Source organism: Cervus canadensis, chromosome 22 (assembly GCF_019320065.1).
Source record: "Cervus canadensis isolate Bull #8, Minnesota chromosome 22, ASM1932006v1, whole genome shotgun sequence".
NCBI classification, from domain to species: Eukaryota; Metazoa; Chordata; class Mammalia; order Artiodactyla; family Cervidae; genus Cervus; species Cervus canadensis.
In genome coordinates this window covers 27,216,170-27,238,644 of record NC_057407.1, presented here as the reverse complement: position 1 = coordinate 27,238,644, position 22,475 = coordinate 27,216,170, and the positions used below count along the sequence as shown (strand labels likewise).

At 41.9% G+C, this 22,475-nt stretch overlaps 1 protein-coding gene across 8 annotated transcripts in view; it reads left to right on the top strand.

Annotated features, from left to right (window-relative positions):
• Positions 1 to 22,475, top strand: part of TAFA4 (TAFA chemokine like family member 4) — a 202,496-nt gene that overhangs the window by 160,933 nt on the left and 19,088 nt on the right. For all 8 annotated transcript variants that reach the window (XM_043442882.1, XM_043442883.1, XM_043442881.1 and 5 more), the window contains one exon: positions 14,787 to 14,942. In XM_043442882.1, coding sequence (XP_043298817.1) covers positions 14,787 to 14,942 — 156 coding nt within the window. The remainder of the gene's footprint in view (positions 1 to 14,786; positions 14,943 to 22,475) is intronic.

Here is a 22,475-nt window from a genome sequence, read left to right as displayed (position 1 = left end):
TTTATTTTTATCTTTTAACTCTCTGTTTGGCTTTATTCTGACATTAGCATACACACACACACACACACACACGTTGTGTAACAGGTTCTTTGAAACTGAGCTCAACAGTTACACTTCTTTTTTTTTTTTCTTTTCTTTCTTGCACTTACTCCTGATTTGTGGGAGTGCTAGGAATGGGGAGGAATGTGTCTGGGGCTGGGAGGGAAGGTGCCAGTAAATCCTAATGTCAGTTTTCTACTTCATCAGCTACCGCTATGGGAGAGGCGTTTTGCAGTCTTTTCCATGTCTCTGCAGTCATGTTCCCCTTTCAGAAGAAAGCAGCTCAATCTGATCATCTGAGCCTGCTGAATTTTAAACCTTTGAAGGTACTAGGCAGTGATGAAACCAGGAACCAGAGAGACAGAAAGTGGAGCGCCCAGAATATAGTCCAGTGCAGTAGGGATAGGAGTCGTGACTCTCACGGTTGGAGATGCCCTAAATTTGGCAGCAGCTGGCTTCTAACGGGAGAGTTAGGGGTTTAAGGAAGCACTGAAGGAAGATTTCTTAAGAAATAAAGGAATTAATGCACCAGGTGAGGGCTTCCCTGGTGGCTCAGCTGATAAAGAATCTGCCTGCAGTGCTGGACACCTGGGTTTTATCCCTGGGTTGGGAATATCCCCTGGAGAAGGAAATGGCAACCCACTCCAGTATGCTTGCCTGGGAAATCCCATGGACACAGGAGCCTGGCAGGCTACAGTCCATGGACTCGCAAGAGCTGGACATGACTGAGCGACAAAACCACCACCACACACCAGGTGCGAAAAAATTAAAACAGAGGTTGCTATTTCAAATATTTAATAAATATCAGTTGAGTGAGGGGAGCCTTATTAGGGGGATGTTTTGCTAATAGAAGGCATTTACTTTTTCCTTATTCTGAGAAGTATCATTTTAAAAAAATGATTTTAATTCAGTTCTTTGCATTTCTTCCTAGATCTTCCCAGTGTGACAGTTATTTAAGTAGTTCATCATAATTAAAGCAGTAATGTTATTGTTGTGGGTGTGTGTGGGTGTGTGAGTCGCTCAGTCGTGTCCGACTCTGTGACCCCATGCACTGTAGCCCACCAGGCTCCTCTTGTCCGTGGGTTTCTCCAGGCAAGGTTACTATCATACTTACTGTTATTAGCAGTAAAAATTTTATTGAAGTTGAACATTGAACAATGTTATGTTAGTTTCTGCTGTATAGAAGAACAACTCAGCTATCCACATACATATTCTTTTTCATATATCTTTCCATGTAATTTATCGGAGGATATTGAATATAGTTCCCTGTGCTGTACAGTAGGACCTTATTGTCATATCCTGAGTATACTAGTTTGCATCTCTTACTTCCCATATGTATTGAGCACTTATTATATCAGGCACCATTTTTACCACTTCACCTGTATTACTGTTTATCCTCGACCCACCCTCTGACGGTTTATTATTTTGCAGACATGGAAACAGAGGCAAAGACGAATGAAGTCACTTGTTGAAAACCTCCCAAAAGTAGAGAGATGGCAAGCTAGCTATTGAAACAGAGGTACCTGGAGTCTTTAAAGACTAGAATGACTTTGAATTTTTTCTTGTACTGTTAGCTTCTCCCGACCCCAACTTATTATTTGGGAACTCCTCAAATCTGGAGAAAGGTTGAATGAAAAGTATATCTTCATATCCCTTACGAGGCATTGTAGACAGATTGTTGACCATCTGAGCCACCACAGAAGCCCCCCTATCATATTAGAACTGCCAGTTACGCACTCCTATGCCTGTGTAGCTATTCCTTTTTTTTTTATTGTTTGAAAGTAAGTGGCAAACTGCATATATTTTCCAAGAATAAGACCAGTCTCCGAAACAATTTACTTGTGTAACAAACTATGCCACTATAAACTAAAGCAAATAATGAATTGGGCTTAAAAATCCAATTTACCACACAGACACACACACACACACACACACTTTTTCAGGAACGCAAATGATCCCAGACAATGTATTTTGCCCAGTCATGTTACCGCTGTGATACCCCTTGATGTGAAGCTCATCACCTTCTTGCAGTCCATGAAGTGAGAATCTGTATGACAATGTATGAGTCATCTCAGGCTGCCATAACAAATTAGCACAGACTGGGTGGTTTAAACAACAGAAATTTGTTTTCTGCTAGTTCTTGAAGTTAGAAGTCCAAGATCAAGGTGTCAGCACATTCATCTTCTGGTGCGATCTCTTCCTGGCCTGCAGACTCCCCTCTTCTCACCGTGTCCTCACATGGTCTGTTCTGTGTGCGTGTGCAGAGGGGGCCAGGTCTCTGATGTCTCTCCCTTTTCTTATAAGAACACCAGTCCTCTTGGGTTAGGGCTCCGCCCTTAAGACCTCATTTAACCCGAATACCTGCCGAAAGGCCCTATCTCAAAATACTGTCATATTGGGGATTAGAGATTCAGCATACAAATTTTTGTGGGAAGAGAGCATAATTCAGTCTATGACAGATGCCTTGAAGGAACACTTCTGAAATATAGGAAGATTCAGTTCAGTCGCTCAGTTGTGTCTGACTCTTTGCGATCCCATGGACTGCAGCACGCCAGGCCTCCCTGTCCATCACCAACTCCCAGTGTTTACCCGAACTCATGCCCATTGAGTCGGTGATGCCATCCAGCTATCTCATCCTCTGTCATCCCTTTCTTCTCCACCTTCAATCTTTCCCAGCATCTTTTCCAATGAGTCAGTTCTTCAGTTCTTCACATCAGGTGGCCAAAGTATTGGAGTTTCAGCTTCAACATCAGTCCTTCCAATGAACACTCAGGACTGATCTCCTTTAGGATGGACTGGTTCGATCTCCTTGCAGTCCAAGGGACTCTCAAGAGTCTTCTCCAACACCACAGTTCAACACCATCAATTTCTCGGTGTTCAGCTTTCTTTGTAGTCCAACTCTCACATCCATACATGACTACTGAAAAAGGTACATCTCAGTGTAACATGTGAAAGTATATGTTACTAATTAAAGACAACTTTTATGTTATGTAATAATTAATCTGGGAGTTTTTAGTTGGTATATATAAATAATCAGAAATACTATATGTGAAATGTACATTCATCTAATATTGAGATCCTCTCAGAGTGCTTATTCTGTGCTGCTTATCGTCCTCTCTGTATATGTGTCTTCTAGTTGATGGTATTCTTAACAAAGAATGACAAAGGGATAGTAGCCTTGATTAAGTGTGGAGGGAAAGTCTTTAAAATATGTGTGTTGTTGAGTAGTGAGAGAAAATTTTTGGTAAGAGGAATTAAGAATGCTGAGTATGGGAAGTTTGTAGATACTCTAAAAACTAAGGAAAGTGACTGAGTTGTGTTGAGTTAGAACATGTTATTCTTTTGACTTTTAATCTGTTATTGAAAATCATATTTGTAATACCCATTAGAATAGGATAGTAATAGTTTTCTCCCCAAAAATGGTATTGCATTTTTTGAGTACAGGAAGAAGGTCTTGAGGGGGGAGAGAGCAAGTAGGTGGGATATAATTCTTAGACTGGATTAGATATGACTTTATACAGGGAAAAATAGTATAATGTGTCATTTTTTATTATTGCCTTCTGCTGTATGATTATAAATGTCTACGAAACCATTCAGGAGCTTCACTCATTTCTCTATGAGCTTCTCTTTAGCCCTTTGACACTTCAGTCAATCTCTCTCTTTTTTAGAAATATGTTTATTTGTTTGTCTGTGCTGGGTCTTAGCTGTGGCACATGGATCTTTAGTTGCAGCATGCGAACTCTTAGTTGTAGGATCTAGTTCTCTGTGGGAACTTACATGTGGGATCTAGTTCCCTGATGAGGGATTGGGGATCGAACCCTGGCCCCCGGCTTTGGGAGCACAGAATCTTAACCACTGGGCCACCAGGGAAGTCCCAGCCACTCTCTTCTGAGAAATCTTTCCAGGTGACTTTCTTCTCTTGACCTAAATCTGCCGTATTCTCAGTAAAGTGGCTTTGAGTAGTATTCAGGCAGCTATACTGTGCCACTGGCAATGACTTTATGAAATTCTTCAGCCTTCGTCATACTTGCATCATGGGGTGTTTTGGACCATCACCGAGAGGCTGCTCTGAGACCTGACGGTACAGTTCCTGGTCTTGAGAGGGGACTAGATTTGTGTGACCAGGTATAATTTTTTATCTGATGATGTCAGTGAATAGTCATATAGCAGTAAACACAGTTTCCATATAGAACATCCAGCACAATGGTGACACCCAGAAAACGGGGACAAGGAAGGTTATAAATGAGCTGTGTGTGCTCGTATCAAATGCCCACCTCTTCACATAGGTTGCGCCCATTATCTCCTACCTGCTCAGATGTCTCTATAGCAGTTTTCTGTATCCAGTTGTCTGGATACAGACCTAGGCAGCATATTAAAAAGCAGAGACATTACTTTGCCAACAAAGGTCCATCTAGTCAAGGCTATGGTTTTTCCAGTGGTCATATATGGATGTGAGAGTTGGACTAGAGAGAAAGCTGAGTGCCAAAGAATTGATGCTTTTGAACTGTGGTGTTGGAGAAGACTCTTGAGAGTCCCTTGGACTGCAAGGAGATCGAACCAGTGCATCCTAAAGGAGATCAGTCCTGAATATTCATTGGAAGGACTGATGTTGAAGCTGAAACTCCAATATTTTGGCCACGTGATGCGAAGAACTGGCTCATTTGAAAAGACCCTGATGCTGGGAAAGATTGAAGGCAGGAGGAGAAGGGGACGACAGAAGATGAGATGGTTGGATGGCATCACTGACTCAGTGGACATGAGTTTGGGTGGACTCTGGGAGCTGGTGATGAATAGGGAGGGCTGGCGTGCTGCAGCCCATGGGGTCGCAAAGAGTTGGACATGACTGAGTGACTGAACTGAACTGAACTAATACATGTTTGTTGTAAACTCTCCTACCTTAAAATTGCTAACATCTGTATACCGTATGCGTTCTTATTTTTCTTCTGCCTTTCACAGCACAATTTCTAGCTGTAATTATTTCCAATTTCTCACTTTAAATGTTTTCTTGAAACCTGTTCCAATCATGATTTGCCTCCGCTCTTCTTCTGATACTTTTCTTGTGAAGGCCATCAGTGGCTTTAATTCTGTAATATCCAGTGGTCCTTATCTTATTTCACTTCACAGAGCATTTAACACAATCACTCACTTATCCTTGAAACCTCGTCCCCTGGGCTGCCAGAACACCCCTTATTCATCCTTGGTTCTCCTTTTAGGCTGCTGGTTACTCCTTTTCTTCCAAATTTGTACCATTAAAGTGAGCGTTTAAAAAAAATTCTTGAGGTCCAGTTACTTCTTTTGGGGATTTGACCCCGTCTGATGGCTTTAAATACTATCCACGTGTTCTAATGATGGACAGACTTAAGCCAACCTTCTCTCTTAATCTTCAGACTCAAGTCTCATACCTCACCACCTGGTTGGTGGTCCTCAGTTAGGTATCTAACCAGCACCTAAAACCAAGTAAGCTCCTGGTTTAGCTCTCATTTCTTGGAGGGTCATCCCCACCCTTCTTGTTGTTCAAGGCAGCAGCCTCAGAGTCTGCTTTGACAACTCTCTTCCGCTCACACCGTACGTGTGACCCCTCCCGTCACCTCTACCTTCTAACTGTGTCCAGAGCCCCACCTTTCCTTTTATCACCAGTGCCACCACCTGCTCCACGCCATCATCACCTCTCCCTGGATTGTGGTGACAGGAGCTGTGTCCCTGCTTCCGTCCTTATTCCTCTTTAGTCTGTGCTCATCACAGTGGATCCTTTACAGACGTTTGTCATAGCAGGTCACCCTAAGTTCACACTTCCCAGGGGCTCTGAGTCATATCGTCAGTAACGCCCAAGCCCCCACCGTGACCCACGAGGCGCTGGGGAAGCTGCCCACGCACCCTGCATTATCTTCCTGGCATCACTGCCTGTGAGTCTTCCCTTCTCTCACACAACACCAGGTGTCAGGGCCTCTTGCCCTCAGATATCTGCAAGTGTTGGTCTCTCGCCTGCTTTGATGTCACGCTGACATGTTAGGTTCTTGGGCCCTCCCGATTTTAAATTCCATCTTTGCTGCTTTGTGTTTCTTCCATCACCAGAATATGAGAGGTCCTTGAGGAAGAGAGTTCTTTATCCTGTCTTGGTCAGTGTTACGTTTCCATGTGTCTGGCACAGAGCAAGTGCTCAACAAATAGTTGTTGAATAAATATGTAAACAAAAACCCAAAGTCATTTATTCAACATCTGTGGTGTTCGAAGTAGCTCACGATATCATTAAGCACTTTAATTGAAACTTCAGAACCATCATGTGTGATAGATAACAGACTAGTTGCAGAGTCAGAAAAATGAGGTTGAATTACTGAGTTGAATTCCCCAAGTCTGGAAGCTGGCATTCAGCTCAGTAATTCTGACTCCAAGTCCAGTGCTCTCTCCTTGGTTACCTTCAGGGAAGAAGTCCATTTCCATGTTGGGAGAATGGTCAGATATTGCCATTTGTTCTCTCTACTTGCTGAGGCCAGAAGCATCTCTGTTCTTTACTACTGTCTCCTCAACCCCAGCAGAGGGCCTGGAGCATAGCAGGGGCCCAGGGGGTACCTGTCTGCACAACTAAATTATGACTTTTGTCCAGCTGATGGTCCCGTGGCTACCACAGTCTTAATGTTCATATGTCACGACTCTCGTTTCAACAGAGAGCGAAGTTGGGGCCAGTACTGGGGAAGAAAGTTGAGAGTTTAGATGGGAAGTACAAGTAGGCATAGTGAGCTTGTGTAAGGCAAGTGGCGCGCCAGGGCCTCATTCTCTGCTATCATTTCACAAACTCTTGTTTTCAGCCTTCTGTTTGCTGTATTTTGCTCCCATGGAGGGGGAGGCTGAGAATACTGTAGAGAAAACCCTGCTCAAATCAAAGAAACACTTGCTAAGATCACTGAAGTGTGAGGCTTCCCTCTGAGGGTGTATTTTCCTGTGCTGGGCTGGAGGAGGAAGCAGGAAAAGGATTTAAACAAAAGCAAAAGGATGCGAGGGAAATAATAGCATCAAGAAACTCACCCTGATCGGATGCCTTCTGTGTCTCCATCAGCTTTCAAGTAGCTTCAGCCAATCAAAGTAGAACTTTGATTGCAAATGAGGTTTTGCATTTTATCCCTTTTATCCCAGGAAGACCCTGACTGCACTGAGACAAATATGCATTTATTTACCCTGCTGTCAACTTTTCTTAAAAAAACATATTTAATAAGAAAAACAGATATGTATTTAAGCAGATAATGTTAATCTATCCTCTGTAGCAATCCCAAAGCAGTGAATTTTTGTTGTAAGGATTGTCATAACTCTTTTAATGGCATATACATAAATTATTCAGGTGAGGGAGAAGCCAGGCATATTAGATTTTACACTTCTGCCAGTATGTTATGTCAGCTTTTGGGAAAAGACATATACAACCTGATTGTAAATTCACAAGTGTGGAAAAGAATAAGAAGGTGAGATGATTTGAGAGAGTAGCACTGAAATGTATATATTACCGTGTGTAAAATATATAGCCCGTGGGAATTTGGTGTATAACACAGGGACCCGAAGCCTGTGCTCTGTCACAGCCTAGAGGGGTGGGATGGGCTGGGAGATTTTAAAAGGAGGGGACGTATGTATACCTATGGCTGATTCATGTAGATAGGTGGCAGAAACTATCACAATATTGCAAAGTAATTATCCTCCAATTTAAAAAAAAAGTAAAATTAAAAATAAATAATGTTTCAAGTTTCCCCAGTTTAATAAAATATGCCTCTAAGAGCTCTGAGAATAGTGTCTGGCACATAGTTCATTGTATGGAAGTGCTGGTTAAATAAATAAATACACTTCCATCCACCTATCCAGAGAAACCTGGAAGGGGTGGCTCAGAAACTGACAAGGATTAATGGCGTAAAAAAGGATAGTGATTTTTCTTTTCTTCTGCCTTCTTTGGCCAGTTTCTGTCCAGTGAACTTGGCTCCACTTCTGGATAACTCATTCGTCCATCCTCCACTCCACACCTTGAAGCTCTAAAGTAAACCTCACATGAGAAATTTCAGCACAACTTCGCACTTACTGCATAGCCCTTATATTATTATATGTATGTAGCTGTAGTTTTCAGGACAGATCCCCGACCAAAATGTTCCTTGCTGTTTAACAGAGAAAATGCATCTTTGTTTTAAGTGAATTTATCTGAAGTGGCTAATTCCTGGTACTAAGCTTATTGAACAAGGCATCCCTCTTGTACATCTTTATAGAGAACTAGGCCACTAGTTTCTTGTCTGTTTTCTACTCTCATTGTTTTCCTGTCTAGCAACTTCATAGATAGATGTATGATGTTTATGATGATTACATTTATATGTCAGCTTGACTGGCAGGGTGCCTAGTCAAACATTATTCTGGGTGTTTCTGTGAGGGTGTTTTGGATAAGATGATCTTTTGAATTTTAGGTTAATCTATAGACTAAGTTGACCTCCCCCAAATGAGTGGGCCTCATCCAATCAGTTGAAGGCCTAAATAGAGCAAAAAGCTGTATGTTCCTCTTGAATAAGAGAGATTTCTTCCAACCTTTCCTGTTTTTAGACTCTGACTGAAACACACGCACTTCCTGGGTCTGGAGTTTGTCCACCTTTGGGCTAGAATGACCCCATGGCTCTCTCGCTTCTCCGGCTTGCTGACTCACCCTGTAGATCTTGGGAATTGCCAGCTTCCATAATCACTTGAGCCAGTTCCTTAGGATAAATCTCTTTCTGTGTATATACACACGCCCCCAACCCCCTGTCAGTCCCCTTTCTCTGGAGAACCCTGCCTAATACAGGGTTAAAACATGAGCTGCTCAAGCATGTATAATCAGTGAATTCACCCACACTGGATCCTTATCCTCTGCCGGCATTCCTTCATCTGTATTAAGTACCTGTTTCTGAGTGCCCATCTCCAGTGCCAGGAACAAAGATGACAAAGAAGCCAGGCACACCTTATTATTGAATGTCAACAGTACACATATTTCTAGAAACTCAGTGGAGCCACGCAAACACTGACCTCAGGTAGAAAAGATGTTTATTTGGGGGGGCTGAGCCATGTCTTGTGACTTGCTGAGGTGGACACACTATTTTGGTTGTACTTAGTGTAAATATTGGGCTTCCCAGGTGGTTCAGTGGTAAAGAATCTGCCTGTCAATGCAGGAGATGCAGGAAATGTGGGTTCATTTCCTGTGTCGGGAAGCTCCCCTGGAGGAGGAAATGGCAACCCACCGCAGCGTTCTTGCCTGGAAAATCTCATGGACAGAGGAGCCTGGCTGGCTACAGTCCATGGGGTTGCAAAAAGTCACACATGACTGAGCAACTGAGCATACACATGGTAAAATATTTGCTACCATAGCTACTACACTTTCCACCATCCTCTGACATCATAGACACTATGTAGGTTTGAATCTTTCCTCTTTCCATTCTCTAGTTTTGTTAATGTGGGCAAATTAATTTCTGGATATTTTGTTAAATGTAAAATGGAAATGAAAATAGTACCTACATCATAGCATTTTTAAAGATTACGTAGGACAATATTTATAGGAAGTTTAGAACAGTGCTTGCAACCTGCCATAGTTTATCAAGTCAGAAATGCTGTCCGTTGCGAAATACACTGCTATTTTGTGTATTTCAAAGAAGGGAAAGCAATGCCAATTATAATGGTAAGATGCTACCAGTTGTGACATCTCCTGACATGTTAAAAGATGAAAAAAAAAAAAGTTTCTTAAAATCAATAAAGTACCAGAGTTGGTGCTATATAAATGAATAAAATCTACACCAGGCAAGCTGATTATTCCGAGACAAGACTGAATAGAAAAAAAATCTATTTGCACTTGTGGATGGTTATCTAAATAGCAACAAAACTCTCAGCAAACTATATTATTAATGAATGTTCACATCACTTCTTGGCTAGTCTAGGAAGTTACTAAAGCATATTTCTTTTATTTTCTTAATGAGGTTTAGAGCTGCTTTCATTATAGACTCTCTATGGCCATTTAAGACCTAATTAAGGCATGATGGCTGTTACAGACTTCCCCCACCAAATTCATATGTTGAAGCCCTGACTCCCAAATGTGACTGTATTTGGAGACAGGGTCTGTGAGGAGGTGATAAAAGTTAAATGAGGTCATCGGGTGGACCCTAATTTAATAGGGCTGGTGTCCTTAGAGGGCAGAGGAAGCAATGCTCTTGTGCTATCTCTGCCGTGTGGGGACACAGTAAGAAGGAGGGGGACTTCCCTGCGGTCCGTTGGTTGTGACTCTAACCTTCCAACTCAGGGGGCGCAGGTTCCATCCCTGGTCAGGTGAACTAACAGCTTACCCACATGCTGTGTAGCCAGAAAACTAAAGTAAGTAAATTAAATTTTTTTTTTTTTTTAAAACAGACTGTCTAAAGCCAGGGAAAGAACTCTCACCAGGAATTGAATCGCCCAGCACCTTGTTCTTGGGTGTCTAGCTTTCAGAACTCTGAGACACAAATGTCTGTTTTTGAGGCCACCCAGCCCGTGTTCGTGTGTCGTGGCAGCTGACGGGGAGGGGGTCACTGAGAGAGGATTGGCCAGCCCTCTCCCCCGGCCCCCAGTCGTTACCTGTCTGGGGTCGTTTGACCCGAAGGTGCTTACGTGCAGCTGGAAACTGGGGAAAGACTCTCCCCGTGAACTCTTGCCCGTCGTCACTTCTCTGCTCACGTGCTGCTGAAGTTCCGTGCTACTTTACCGACACTGTAATTACTCTTTATTTTTTATTTATGTGCTTTCTTACAGTCATACACAACTACCTATGGGAAATAAACACTCTTCTTGTGAACATTTAATTAGGTTTATAGTTTTAATTATGTCTTTCATATTTATGTGCTCTTGTGTTGTGGATTGAAAGCTGTCCCTCATGTTGGTGGTTTGACTCTCTGGGTACTGGTTCCACTTTTATGTATTTTACAAATGAAACTGCCTTAGTGTTTGTTCTTACTGTGATTTGGATTTCGTTTTTCACCGTTTAAGATGGTATGACAGGGAAGGGCCAGAAAATCATTCAGCATGATACAGAGATTGTTTTGTAGAAGGCCTGTCTTTATGGACTGAAAATCTGAAATATGGAATTTTTAAAATGAGTTTTATCATTTGAAGCACATACACCAAGCAACAGAGACTGAGCAACACATTAACCCGTGGGACTCCTTGGGGAAACCTGTTTTAATGAGTAGATGAGATTTCTTGTAATTCACAGAACAATTTATATGTAAATGGAATCTGTGAAAACCATGAGGTGAGTGCTCTGAGGGTGCTCAAAAAACTTGCCTTTCATTAATAATTTCTGAACACTACCTCTGCAATCTTGTTTATATTCTTTTTTTTTTTTTTATCAGAGCAAAGCTAAGTCTTTCCATACTAGTTATAACCAGAGTTAGTGTATTAGTTATCTGTTACTGTGTAACAAATTAGCCCTGATCTTAGGCTTGAAACGACATACAGTTGACCTTTGAACAACACAGGCTTGAACTGTGCAGGTCCAGTATACTCTGATTTTCCTTAATAAATATGCACTATGGTGCCACATGACCTGTGGTTGGCTGAATTTGTGGATGTGTAACTATAGGTAAGGAGCGCCAACCATAAGTTATACTCAGATTTTCAATTTTGTGTGGGAACTGGTGCTTCTAACTCCTGCATTGTTCACAGGTCAACTGTATATTATTTTACTCACTTCTGTGGCTGGTGGCAACAGACTTTAACTCCTGGCCACCAGACCCTCTCCAGAGAGCTGCTTGCAGCACGGTTTCCACAAACCACTGCTTCTGGTGTTGGCTGTTGTCTTGGTACAAAGACCAGGGCTGGGGCAGCATCCGAGGAAATACACCTAGAAGCTCACTCACGGGGTTTAGTGGCAAGAGTCTTAAGTTTCTTTATTATAAGGGCCCTCTTTATAAGGGCCACTTACGCCATGGTTTCCCTCGAGTGAGTGATCCAGAGGGCACAGAAAGAGCGGCCCCCTAATTTTGGACGTGCCATATTACTACGGCAGGCTCTTGGTCCTGCAGACCCGCCCTGGTCCCACATGGGAAGGGACTGCACCAACGTGTGGGCTGGAGGAGGCAGGGCTGACTGGGGATCGCCCTAGATGGTGGTTGCCACAGCTGACCTGACCTTGAACAGAATGGCAGAGTCATTGAGTAGAATCATTTCCTCAGGGTCACTCATGAGAATAGGTTCAACTATTATTAACCTGGACTTTCCCTGCTGGCTCAGATGGTAAAGAATCTGCCTGCAATGCAGGAGACCTGGGTTCCATCCCTGGATTGGGAAGATCCCCTGGAGGAGGGCTTGGCAACCCACTCCAGTATTCTTGTCTGGGGGAAATCCCATGGACAGAGGAGCCTGGCGGGCTACAGTCCACGGGGTCGCAAAGAGTCAGACACGACTGAGTGACTAAGCGCGCACACATTATTAACCTAAGTTCTGTCTTTGCTCTGCACTCTCCTGATACTTCTCCAGTAAATCCTCTTTGAATTAAGTGAGCTCAGATCTGTTTCCGTTGTTACAACAGAAGAGTTCTAACTGATAAAATGAACTCCAAAGTAAATTAAACTACTTTTTGTTTGTTACAGGACTATGGAAGTCAGGTTTGTCATTGTTGGTGTCAGGAGATACAAATAGAGAATTGTGGACAGAGTAGTGAGAACCTGTGGCGCTAGGTTGAAATTGGAGATATTGGTAGGAACTTACACTGTACACACACATGCACACACACACTCCTAGATCTATCTGTCCTTTCAGCCCCAAATCACTCCCTGGTAGCAGTGAATAAACCTTTGTGCCAAGACCTTGGTTTCTAAATCTGATGCCCCACTGAAAACAAACAGGTCTCCTTTGAGTAAAATGATGACGGCAGGGAAAATAAAGGGTGAGTTTGGCACATCTTTGAGTCTCCATTTGAGCCAGAAAGTTAGTAAGAACTCAAAGAGTAATGGGGATATGTCAAAATGACAGAGCTGCCAATGTGAAGGGTCTCCTCCTGTCTAGATCTGAGATAATTTGAACATTAATATAGAATCAGTTGTGCAACCATCATGTTAATAACTGGCTCAGATGGAAGTCATCGATGGATGCTAAAAATAGTGGATGAACATTTGATGAAGAATGGGGTGTTGCCATCATTTCAATATATATCCCCTTAAAATGCTTATTAATTACAAAGGGCAAAATAATACCTTTAGAAATGGAGAAACATGGTAGACACCACCTTAAGCAAGTAATTAACAGTTACAGCACCAGTAGTGGAATAAATGGACATTAAGTGCCTCCTGATAGGATGCACAGAGGAGAACATAGTGTCACTTCTAGGGTAATCTGCCAAAAGTGCATTGCCTGACACTCATCAGGAGGAAACATCAGACAAATCCAAAGTGAGGAACATTCTACAAAATAACTGACATGCATTCTTTAAAAATGTCAAAGTTGTGAAAGATAAAGCCTGAGGAATAGTTCTAACAAAAGAAGACTAAAGAAAAGTGAACTGAATATAATGCAGGATCCTGCATTAGATCCTGAGGGAGAAGGAAAACTGCTCTGGAGAACATCTTTGGGAAATTACTTTGGCCACCTGATGCAAAGAGCTGACTCATTTGAAAAGACCCTAATGCTAGGAATGATTGAAGGTGGGAGGAGAAGGGGACTACAGAGGATGAGATGGTTGGATGGCATTACCAACTCAATGGACATGAGTTTGAGCAAGCTCCAGGAGTTGGTGATTGACAGGGAGGCCTGGCGTGCTGCAGTCCATGGGGTCGCAAAGAGTTGGACACGATTGAGCAATTGAACTGAACTGAGGATTGTCGATTATATAATAGCTTTGTGTTAACGTTCATTGTCCTGAATGTGTTAATTATGTCAGAGAATTAATTAATTATTCTTGGGAAATACACAGTATTTAGGGGTGAAGGAATTGCACGTCTTATACTTACTCTTAAATGGCTCAGAAAAAAATATATGAAAGAAAGTGAATGATGAAGCAAATGCGGTCACATGTTAATGATTAGGGTGTCTTGGTGAAAGGTCTTATATCAGTTTGCTATTGCTGCTGTGACAAATTACCATAAATTTAGTGGCTTGTTTCTATGAGAAGACTGGCACAGTTGGGCTGGTTTATCTGGGTTAAATTCAAGGTATCAAGAGGACAGCATTCCTCTATGGGGTCCCTACGGAAGAATCTGTTTCCAAGCACATCCCTGTTTTTGGCAGAATTCAGTTCCTTGTAGTTGTAGGACTGAAGTCTCCATTTCCTTGACTCTTGACCCCTCTGTCTTGAAGCCAACAAACATGAGCCCTCCTCATGTTTTCAACCCGACTTCCCCTTTTGATTCTCTCTCTCTGCTTTGAAGGGCTCACATGATGACATTAGCTCCACAAAGGTAATCGAGGATAATCTCCCTCTCTGAAACTCAACCAATTAATAATCTTAATTACAGCTGCAAAATCTCTCTACCATGTAAATAACATAACATAGCCATGGGAATGATACCAGGGGACTAAAGGTCCCAGAAGCCAAATTTCTGTCTACTGCAGCCTCATAGGAGTTCATGCCACTATTCCTGTTATCTTGATCTAAGTTTAAGATTGCATCAAAATGAAAAAGTTACATAGACTCATAAATACAGTACATGGAGTTTGAAAGCTGTAGTCGTGGCATCGTCGATCCTCTTGGTAGTTCCATTTCTTCTAACAGTACCGGGTCTGTTTTGTTCCCTGTTACCCACCAGGTCACCACCAAATCAAGCAAGGGACCTGCGAGGTGGTGGCGGTGCACAGATGCTGTAACAGGAACCGCATCGAGGAGCGATCGCAGACGGTCAAGTGTTCCTGCTTCCCGGGACAGGTTGCTGGCACGACTCGGGCTCAGCCCTCTTGTGTTGAAGGTTAAGACCTTTACAGTCAGCTTCCCTAATGTTGCCAAAGGGCCTGACACTATAACAACCTTCTGGCTTCATCGTCTTTGCAACTCCAAAGAAAAGCAGGCTGCACCTCGGTCAACTACATCAGTGTCATTTTTAAAATGAACATAACGGGACTTCCCTGGTGGTACAGTGGTTAGGAATCTGCCTGCCAGTGCAGGGGTCACAGGTTTGATTCCTGGCCTGGGAGGATTCCCCAGGACCCCCCAACTAAGCCCATATGCCACCAACTACTGAGCCTGCGCTCTGGAGCACATGTGTCACACCAAGAAGCCGGTGTGCAATGCAGCTAGAGAAAGCCTGTGGGTAGCAATGAAGACCCAGTGTGGCAAAAAATAAAATTAAATAAAAATGAGCATAAATATAACCCCACATATTTCTTGATGAGGAAGGCATTGATGATGTCTCTCAAAAGGTACCAACGAGGAGTTCTCTTACTGGAGAATTAGGAAGATATGCTTTGATTTCTTCTTGCCCGGATGTCTCTTCAAATATCATCCAGTGGAGCAGTCACCTCCCCAAACACACTCTTCTCCCTGCTCTCAAATGTTGCTCAAAAAATTTAGCAACCTGGTTTTCTCACCTCCCCTTTAACGTTACAGACTAATACCCTCTCTTTTTTTTTTTTTCCTTCTAGTTTACTATTTGTGAGACATCTTTGGAGCAGGTTCCCTGAGAATAGTCTGGGATCATGTATCATTTATTTGTTGTTTCCACATCCCCTAGCTGAGTACTGTGCCAGCAGTTTAGAAAAATGAATGAGGGTTGATGGCTCTAGATGGAGGCCTGGGACTGATTCCTTTTATGCCCCTGGCTCGTTCCAGCAGACACCTTGTTAGACTCAAGTGTCAGTCCCCAGGGGAACACACACAATCAGGAGGTAAGTCTTGTAGCTGTTTCTCTATAGCGGCATGGAACCTCTGTGAAACGGAACACTTCCTGTCTTACCAGATGCATCTCTAAAGGTAAGTGGTTAAAACACACAAATACATTCTTATCTCTGGAATTATACAGTTGACAATAATAGCTGACTTACACGTGCCAACTCCCCTACCAAACGCAGACACAGATTTCTAGGTTGGACAGCATACTTGTGTGGTATATATGCCCCGTGGTCTGTATCAGCATGATCTTAGCCACCTTTCAAGCTGGAAGGTGAAAGTGGAATGTTTCCTGACTATGGTTCCTCACCAGAAACCGGGTGAGTCGCCAAATGCAGATTTCATCAGATTTTCTCAAGGTAAAGAAGTACATATACCATCTATTAGCTAACAGTCCTGAAGTCGTCTTCAGTTGCACCCCATAATCACAGATACTAATATTTAAGCAGTGAAATATATGAATATTCATGCAGGATGGGATAAGGCAAGATGAAGAGCCTCATGTTAATTCAAGTCAGGTATTGCTACCATCCTAAAGAAATTCTTGCCATTTTCAGAGCTTTTTCGATTTGGGGATTAAAGATAAAGGATTATAGACCTAAGTTAAAAAAAAAAAAAAAAAGGAATGAGGAGCTTTAACATTTTTTTAAAAATTGCTAGTTTTGGCTCTCCAGCTGGAACAGTCTGTTGTCTTCGTCATTGTTGCTCTGTATTCACTCAGTCGAGTCCGACTCTTTGCGACCCCATGGACTGCAGCACGCCAGGCTTCCCTGTCCTTCACCATCTCCCGGAGCTTGCTCAGACTCATGGCCATACAGTCGGTGATGCCATCCAACCATCTCATCCTCTGTCATCCCTTTCTCCTCTTGACTTCAATCTTTCCCAGCATCAGGGTCTCTTCTAATGAGTCAGCTCTTCACATCAGGTGGCCAAAGTATTGAAATTTTAGCTTTAGCATCAGTCCTTCCAATGAGTATTCAGGACTGATCTCCTTTAGGATGGACTGGTTTGATCTCCTTGCCATCCAAGAAACTCTCAAGAGTCTTCTCCAACACCACAGTTGAAAAACATCAATTCTTCAGTGCCCAGCCTTCTTGTTGTAAAAACTCCCTGAATGTTTGTCTTCCCATTAGTCTACAAGTTGCTTGAGAATGGGAACGGGATCTTTTATTTACATCTCTCTGCATTGGCTGATGCTTGCTCAGTTTTAGCATGGCAGAATTATTTCATCTTCACTCATCACAGATTCATTTCGAAAAGTAACAACAGTGTTTGCTTGCCTCTGTAGATTTTTAATTTTTTAATAAAAATCACGTCGATTTTTATTGTTTTTGTTGAATTATAGTTGACAGTATTATGATAGCTTTGAGTGTTCAACACAGTGATTCAACATTGATACACATTACACAGTGATCACCATGGTGAGTCTAGTAACTATCTGTTGCCATACGAAGTTATTACAGTATTACTGATTGTGACCCCATACTGTATATTATATCCCCATGGCTTAATTTACAACTGGAAGTTTGTACTCTTCATTCTCTTCACCTGTTTTGTCCAACCTCCCGCACTTCTCCCCTCTTGGAGACCACCAGTTTTTTTTTTTTTCTGTATCTTTGAATTTTTTTTCTGTTTTGTTTGTTCATTTATTTTGTTTTATAGATTCCACATACAAGTGAAATCGTATGTTATTTTTTTCTTTATCTGACATATTTCACTTAGCATTACCCTTTAGATACATTCATGTTGTTGTAAATGACAAGAGTTTCATTCTTTCTATGGCTGAGTAATATTCCATTGTGTGTGTGTGTGTGTGTGTATGTTTAGGGACTTCCCACATGGCTCAGTGGTAAAGAATCTGCCTGCCAATGCAGGAGACATGGGTTAAATCCCTGGGTCAAGAAGATCCCCTGGAGGAGAGCATGGCAACCCAGTCCAGTATTCTTGCTGGGATAATCCCACAGACAGAGGAGCAGGGTGGGCTGCAGTCCATGGGGTCTCAAAGAGCTGGACACGACTAAGTGTGTGTGCGTGCACACACACACACACATATACACACACATCTCTCACGTCTTCTTTATCTATACATAAGCTCTTGTAAATAATGCTGCAATGAACATAAGGTTGCATATTTCTTTTCCAGATAGTGTTTTTGTATTCTTTGGATGAATAGCCAGAAATGGGATAGCTGGATCATATGGTAGTTCTATTATTAGTATTTTGAGAAATCTCCATACTGTTTTCCATGGAAAATTGGCTGCACCAATTTAAATTCCCACCAATGGTGTATGAGGTTGACTTATCCCATGTGGAATCCTTTTCTGAATTTTTCTTTCTGATAGTTTGTTACTAGTTTATAGAAATATAATATACTTATGTATATTGATTTTTGTATTCTGCAACTTTACTAAGTCCATTGATCAGTGTTAACAGTTTTTTGGTGGTATCTTTAAGGTTTTTTAAAATATATACTATTGTAATATCTGCAAACAGTGACGGTTTTACTTCTTTCTTTCTAATCTGGATAACTTTTATTTCTTTTTCGTAGTAGTAGGACTTCAATACTGTGTTGAATAAAAGTGGTGATGGCAGGATCCTTGTCTCGTTCCTGATCTTAGAGGAAAAGCGCTCAGCTTTTCACCTTCGAGTGTGGTGCTACCCACGGTCTCTTGTATGTGGCTTATATTATGGGAGGTGTGTTCCTCTATACTCACTTTGTTGTGACCTTTTAAGCAACTGGATGTTGAATTTTGTAAAATGCTTTTTCTTTACCTGTTGAGATGCTCATGCAGTTTTCTCCTTTATTTTGTAAATGTGGTGTATCACATTGATTGATTTGCAGATACTGAATCACCCTAGAATTCCTGGAATAAATCCCACTTAATCATGGCATCTGGTCCTTTTAGGATTTCCCTGGTGGCTCAGTTGGTAAAGAATCTGCCTGCCAATGCAGGAGACCCCAGTTCTATCCCCAGGTCAGGAAGATCCCCTGGAGAAGGAAAAGGCAGTGCATTCAAGTATTCTTCCCTGGAGAATCCCATGGACAGGGGAGCCTGGCAGGCTACAGTCCACAGGGTCGCAGAAAGTTGGACACGACTGAATGACTGAACCACTGCCATGGTCTTTTAAATGTATATTGTTGAATTAGGTTTGCTAATATTTTTTTGAGATTTTTTTGCATCTATGTTCACTATGTACCATGGTCCGTAATTTTCTTTTCTTTTTTTTTGGTAGAGTCTTGGTCTGTAGTTTTAGTATAAGGATAATGAGTTTGGAAGCATTCTTTCCTCTTTAAATTTTTGGAATCATATGAGAAGTATAGGTATTAACTCTTCTTTAAGTGTTTTATAGAATTCATCTGTGAAGCCATCTTGTCCTGGACTTTGTTGTGAGTTTTTTGATTACTGATTCAATTTCAATACTAGTAATCAATTTATTCACATTTTCTATTTCTTCTTGATTGTCTTAGAAGGATGTGTTTCTAGATTTCTTTGAGGTTGTTCAAAGTTGGTATATAATCATCTGTACTAATCTCTTACTATTCTTTGTATTTCTGTGGTGTCGGTTGTAACTTTTCTTTCATTTCCAATTTTATTTATTTGGGCCCTTTTTTTGCTTGGTGAGTCTAAAGGTTAATCAATTTTGTTTATCTTTTCAGAGAACCAGCTCTTAGTTTCATTGATCTTGTCTGTTTTCTTTTTAGCCTCTATTTCATTTGTTTCTGCTCTGATATTTCTTTCTTATGCTGACTTTAGGCCGTTTTTGTTCTTCTGATTTCTTTAGATGGTGACTTAGGTTGTTTCAGATTTTCCTTGTTTCTTGAGTCAGGCCTGTATCACTATGACTTCCCTCTTAGAACTACATTTCCTGCCTCCTATAGATTTTGGAAAATTGTATTTTATTTTTATTTTTGAGATATTTCTGACTTCCTCTTTGACTTCTTCATTGACTCATTGGATTTTTTTAAGTAACATGTTATTCAGTTGCCTCATCTTTGTGTTTTTTCCAAGTTTCTTCTTGTGATTTGATGTCTTGTTTCGTTCTTCTGGTTGGTAAAGATGCTTGATTTCAGTCATCTTAAATTTATTGAGACTTGTTTTATGGCAATAAAGTGATCTATCCTGGAAAATGTTCCATGACACTTGAAATGTATGTGCTTTTTCTGTAGTTTTTTAAAATTATTTTTATCGGAGTATAGTTAACAGGATTGCGTTTCAGGTGTCCAACAAAGTGATTCAGTTATACATATACATGTATCTATTCTTTTTCAAAGTTTTTTCCTATTTACTAAGCAGAGTTCCATGCCGCTATATAATAGGTCCTTGTTGGTTATCTATTTTAATACAGCCGTGTGTAATTTTCAGTTTTACATCAATAAAGAAGTTCTGAATTTATATATGTAACATGCCATTATATATTAACTATCACACACATATGTATATATGTTTAATCATTTTAAAATGACCTCATGGTTTGGGACATATACTTGTAACAAATACGTTTACAGATAAAAGAAAAATATAGCAGTGTGTAAATGCAAATTCCAGACTCCCAATCTAGACTTTCACCCCTGGGAACCATTAAGTTCTTTTGCTAATAAGTTAATAAATAAATAAATTATAGTTTTTAAAAAAGATTCCACATAGAGGTGATATTACATGATACTTATTTTTCTCTTTCTGATTTTATTTGATAATCTCCAGTACCATCCATGTTGCTGTAAACAGCATTATTTTTCCTTTTAATGACTGAGTCATATTCCATGTGTATATATACAACATCTTCGTTGTCCATTCATCTACTGATAGCCATTTAGATTGCTTCCCTGTCTTGGCTAATGTTAACAGTGCTGGAGTGAAACTTGGGGTGCATTTATATTTGTGAATTACTGTTTTCTGTGGATATATATGCCCAGGAGTGGGAGTGCTAGATCATATGCTAGCTCAGTTCTTAGTTTTTTAAGGAAACGTTATACTTTTCTCTATAGTGCCTATACCAATTTACATCCCCACTAAGAGTGTAGGAAGAGGGTTCTCTTTCTTCCACAACCTCCCCAGCATTCATTCTTTGTAGGTTTTTGATGATGGCCACTCTGACTAGTGCAAGGTGACACTTTGCTGCTTTGATTTTCAGATGGTTAATGATGAGCCATGTGGAGAATCTTGTGCTTTAAAATAGCATGTGTTAAACTGACCTCTTCAGATTGGCTTCCTTATAGTCTGACCTGTTTTGAATTCTTGATTTCAATTACCTACCTATCCCACGACATTTCTTGAGGAGAGATGTCCTTTACAGCCCCGCAGGGCGAATATGAGGTGCCCGTAAGCAGCGATTTTAAAGTTGTTATGGGAAATGTCCACAAGGCGGCCGCACTGTTTATTAATTTGTTCAGTTTCGGCTGTGCCCGGTCTTTGTCACTGCATCGGCTTTTCTCCAGTTGCAGAGAGCGGGGACTCCTCTGGTTTGCGGTGCTTGGCTTTCTCACTGCGCTGGCTCCTCTTGTTGCGGAGCACACGCTCTAGAGGCCAGGCTTGGTAGCTGTGGCGCCCGGGCCCATTTGCTCCACGACATGTGGGATCTTCCCAGACCAGGGCTCAGACTCGCGTCCACTGCACTGGCAGGCGGATTCCTATCTGCTGTGCCCCCAGGGGATTCCTGGCAGCACTTCCTGATGCTCCAGGCAGTTTCTTGGGCAAACAGAACCCAGGGAAAGTCGTGTTCCTGGCTTGTAGATTGTAGAGTACGCTGTGCCGGGGCTCGTCTCATGACTTCTTCCCCCGCTGCCCTCCACCACCCAGACAGATCCTGAGCCCTGTCAGAACTGTGATGCCGAGGGTGCTGTCCTCGTTAGATGGGGGACTCTGAGGAAGCAGATAGCTGGTGGGAACCCCAGCACTGGGAGACTTGGAGACCAGGTGACTTTTTAGAGCTCTTCCAGCCCAGAGGGTCCATTGTTCTCTGGGTGTACTAGGTTTGGTTGAGCTGTAGGAGGGCCCGCCTGGATCTGGAGATTGGGGTCCTATCCACAGAGCTTCCCTGCTGGCTAAGACGGTAAAGAATCTGCCTGCAATGCTGGAGACCTGGGTTCGATCCCTGGGTTTGGAAGAGCTCCTGGAAGAGGCCATGGCAATCCACTCCAGTATTCTTGCCTGGAGAAACCCATGGACAGGGGAGCCTGACGGGCTACAGTCCATTGGTCACAAAGAGTCAGATACGACTGACTGAGCACCTAACACTTTCACTTTCCGCAGGGGACCAGGCATGCCAGGTTTAAGGGGGGTTCATTTGCTGTCACATCCCTCCCCAGGTCCCTCAGCTCCACCCCAATCTAGCCTTGGGATCCAAGGCAGCTCAGGCTTCAGGGATGTGACACCAGGCCAGGTACCTGAGGTCTGAGGGGAATGTTGATGGCATTTAAAAAATTTTTTAATTTCTATTTTCTATTGGAATATAGTTGATTTATAATCTTGCGTTTGAGTGTACAGCAGCTTGATTCAGTGATACATACATGTGTATCTATTCTTCTTTGGATTGTTTTCCTATTTAGGTTATTACAGTGTTCTATCGAGTTCCCTGTACTGTACAGTAGGTCCTCGTTGATTAACTTTTTTATGTA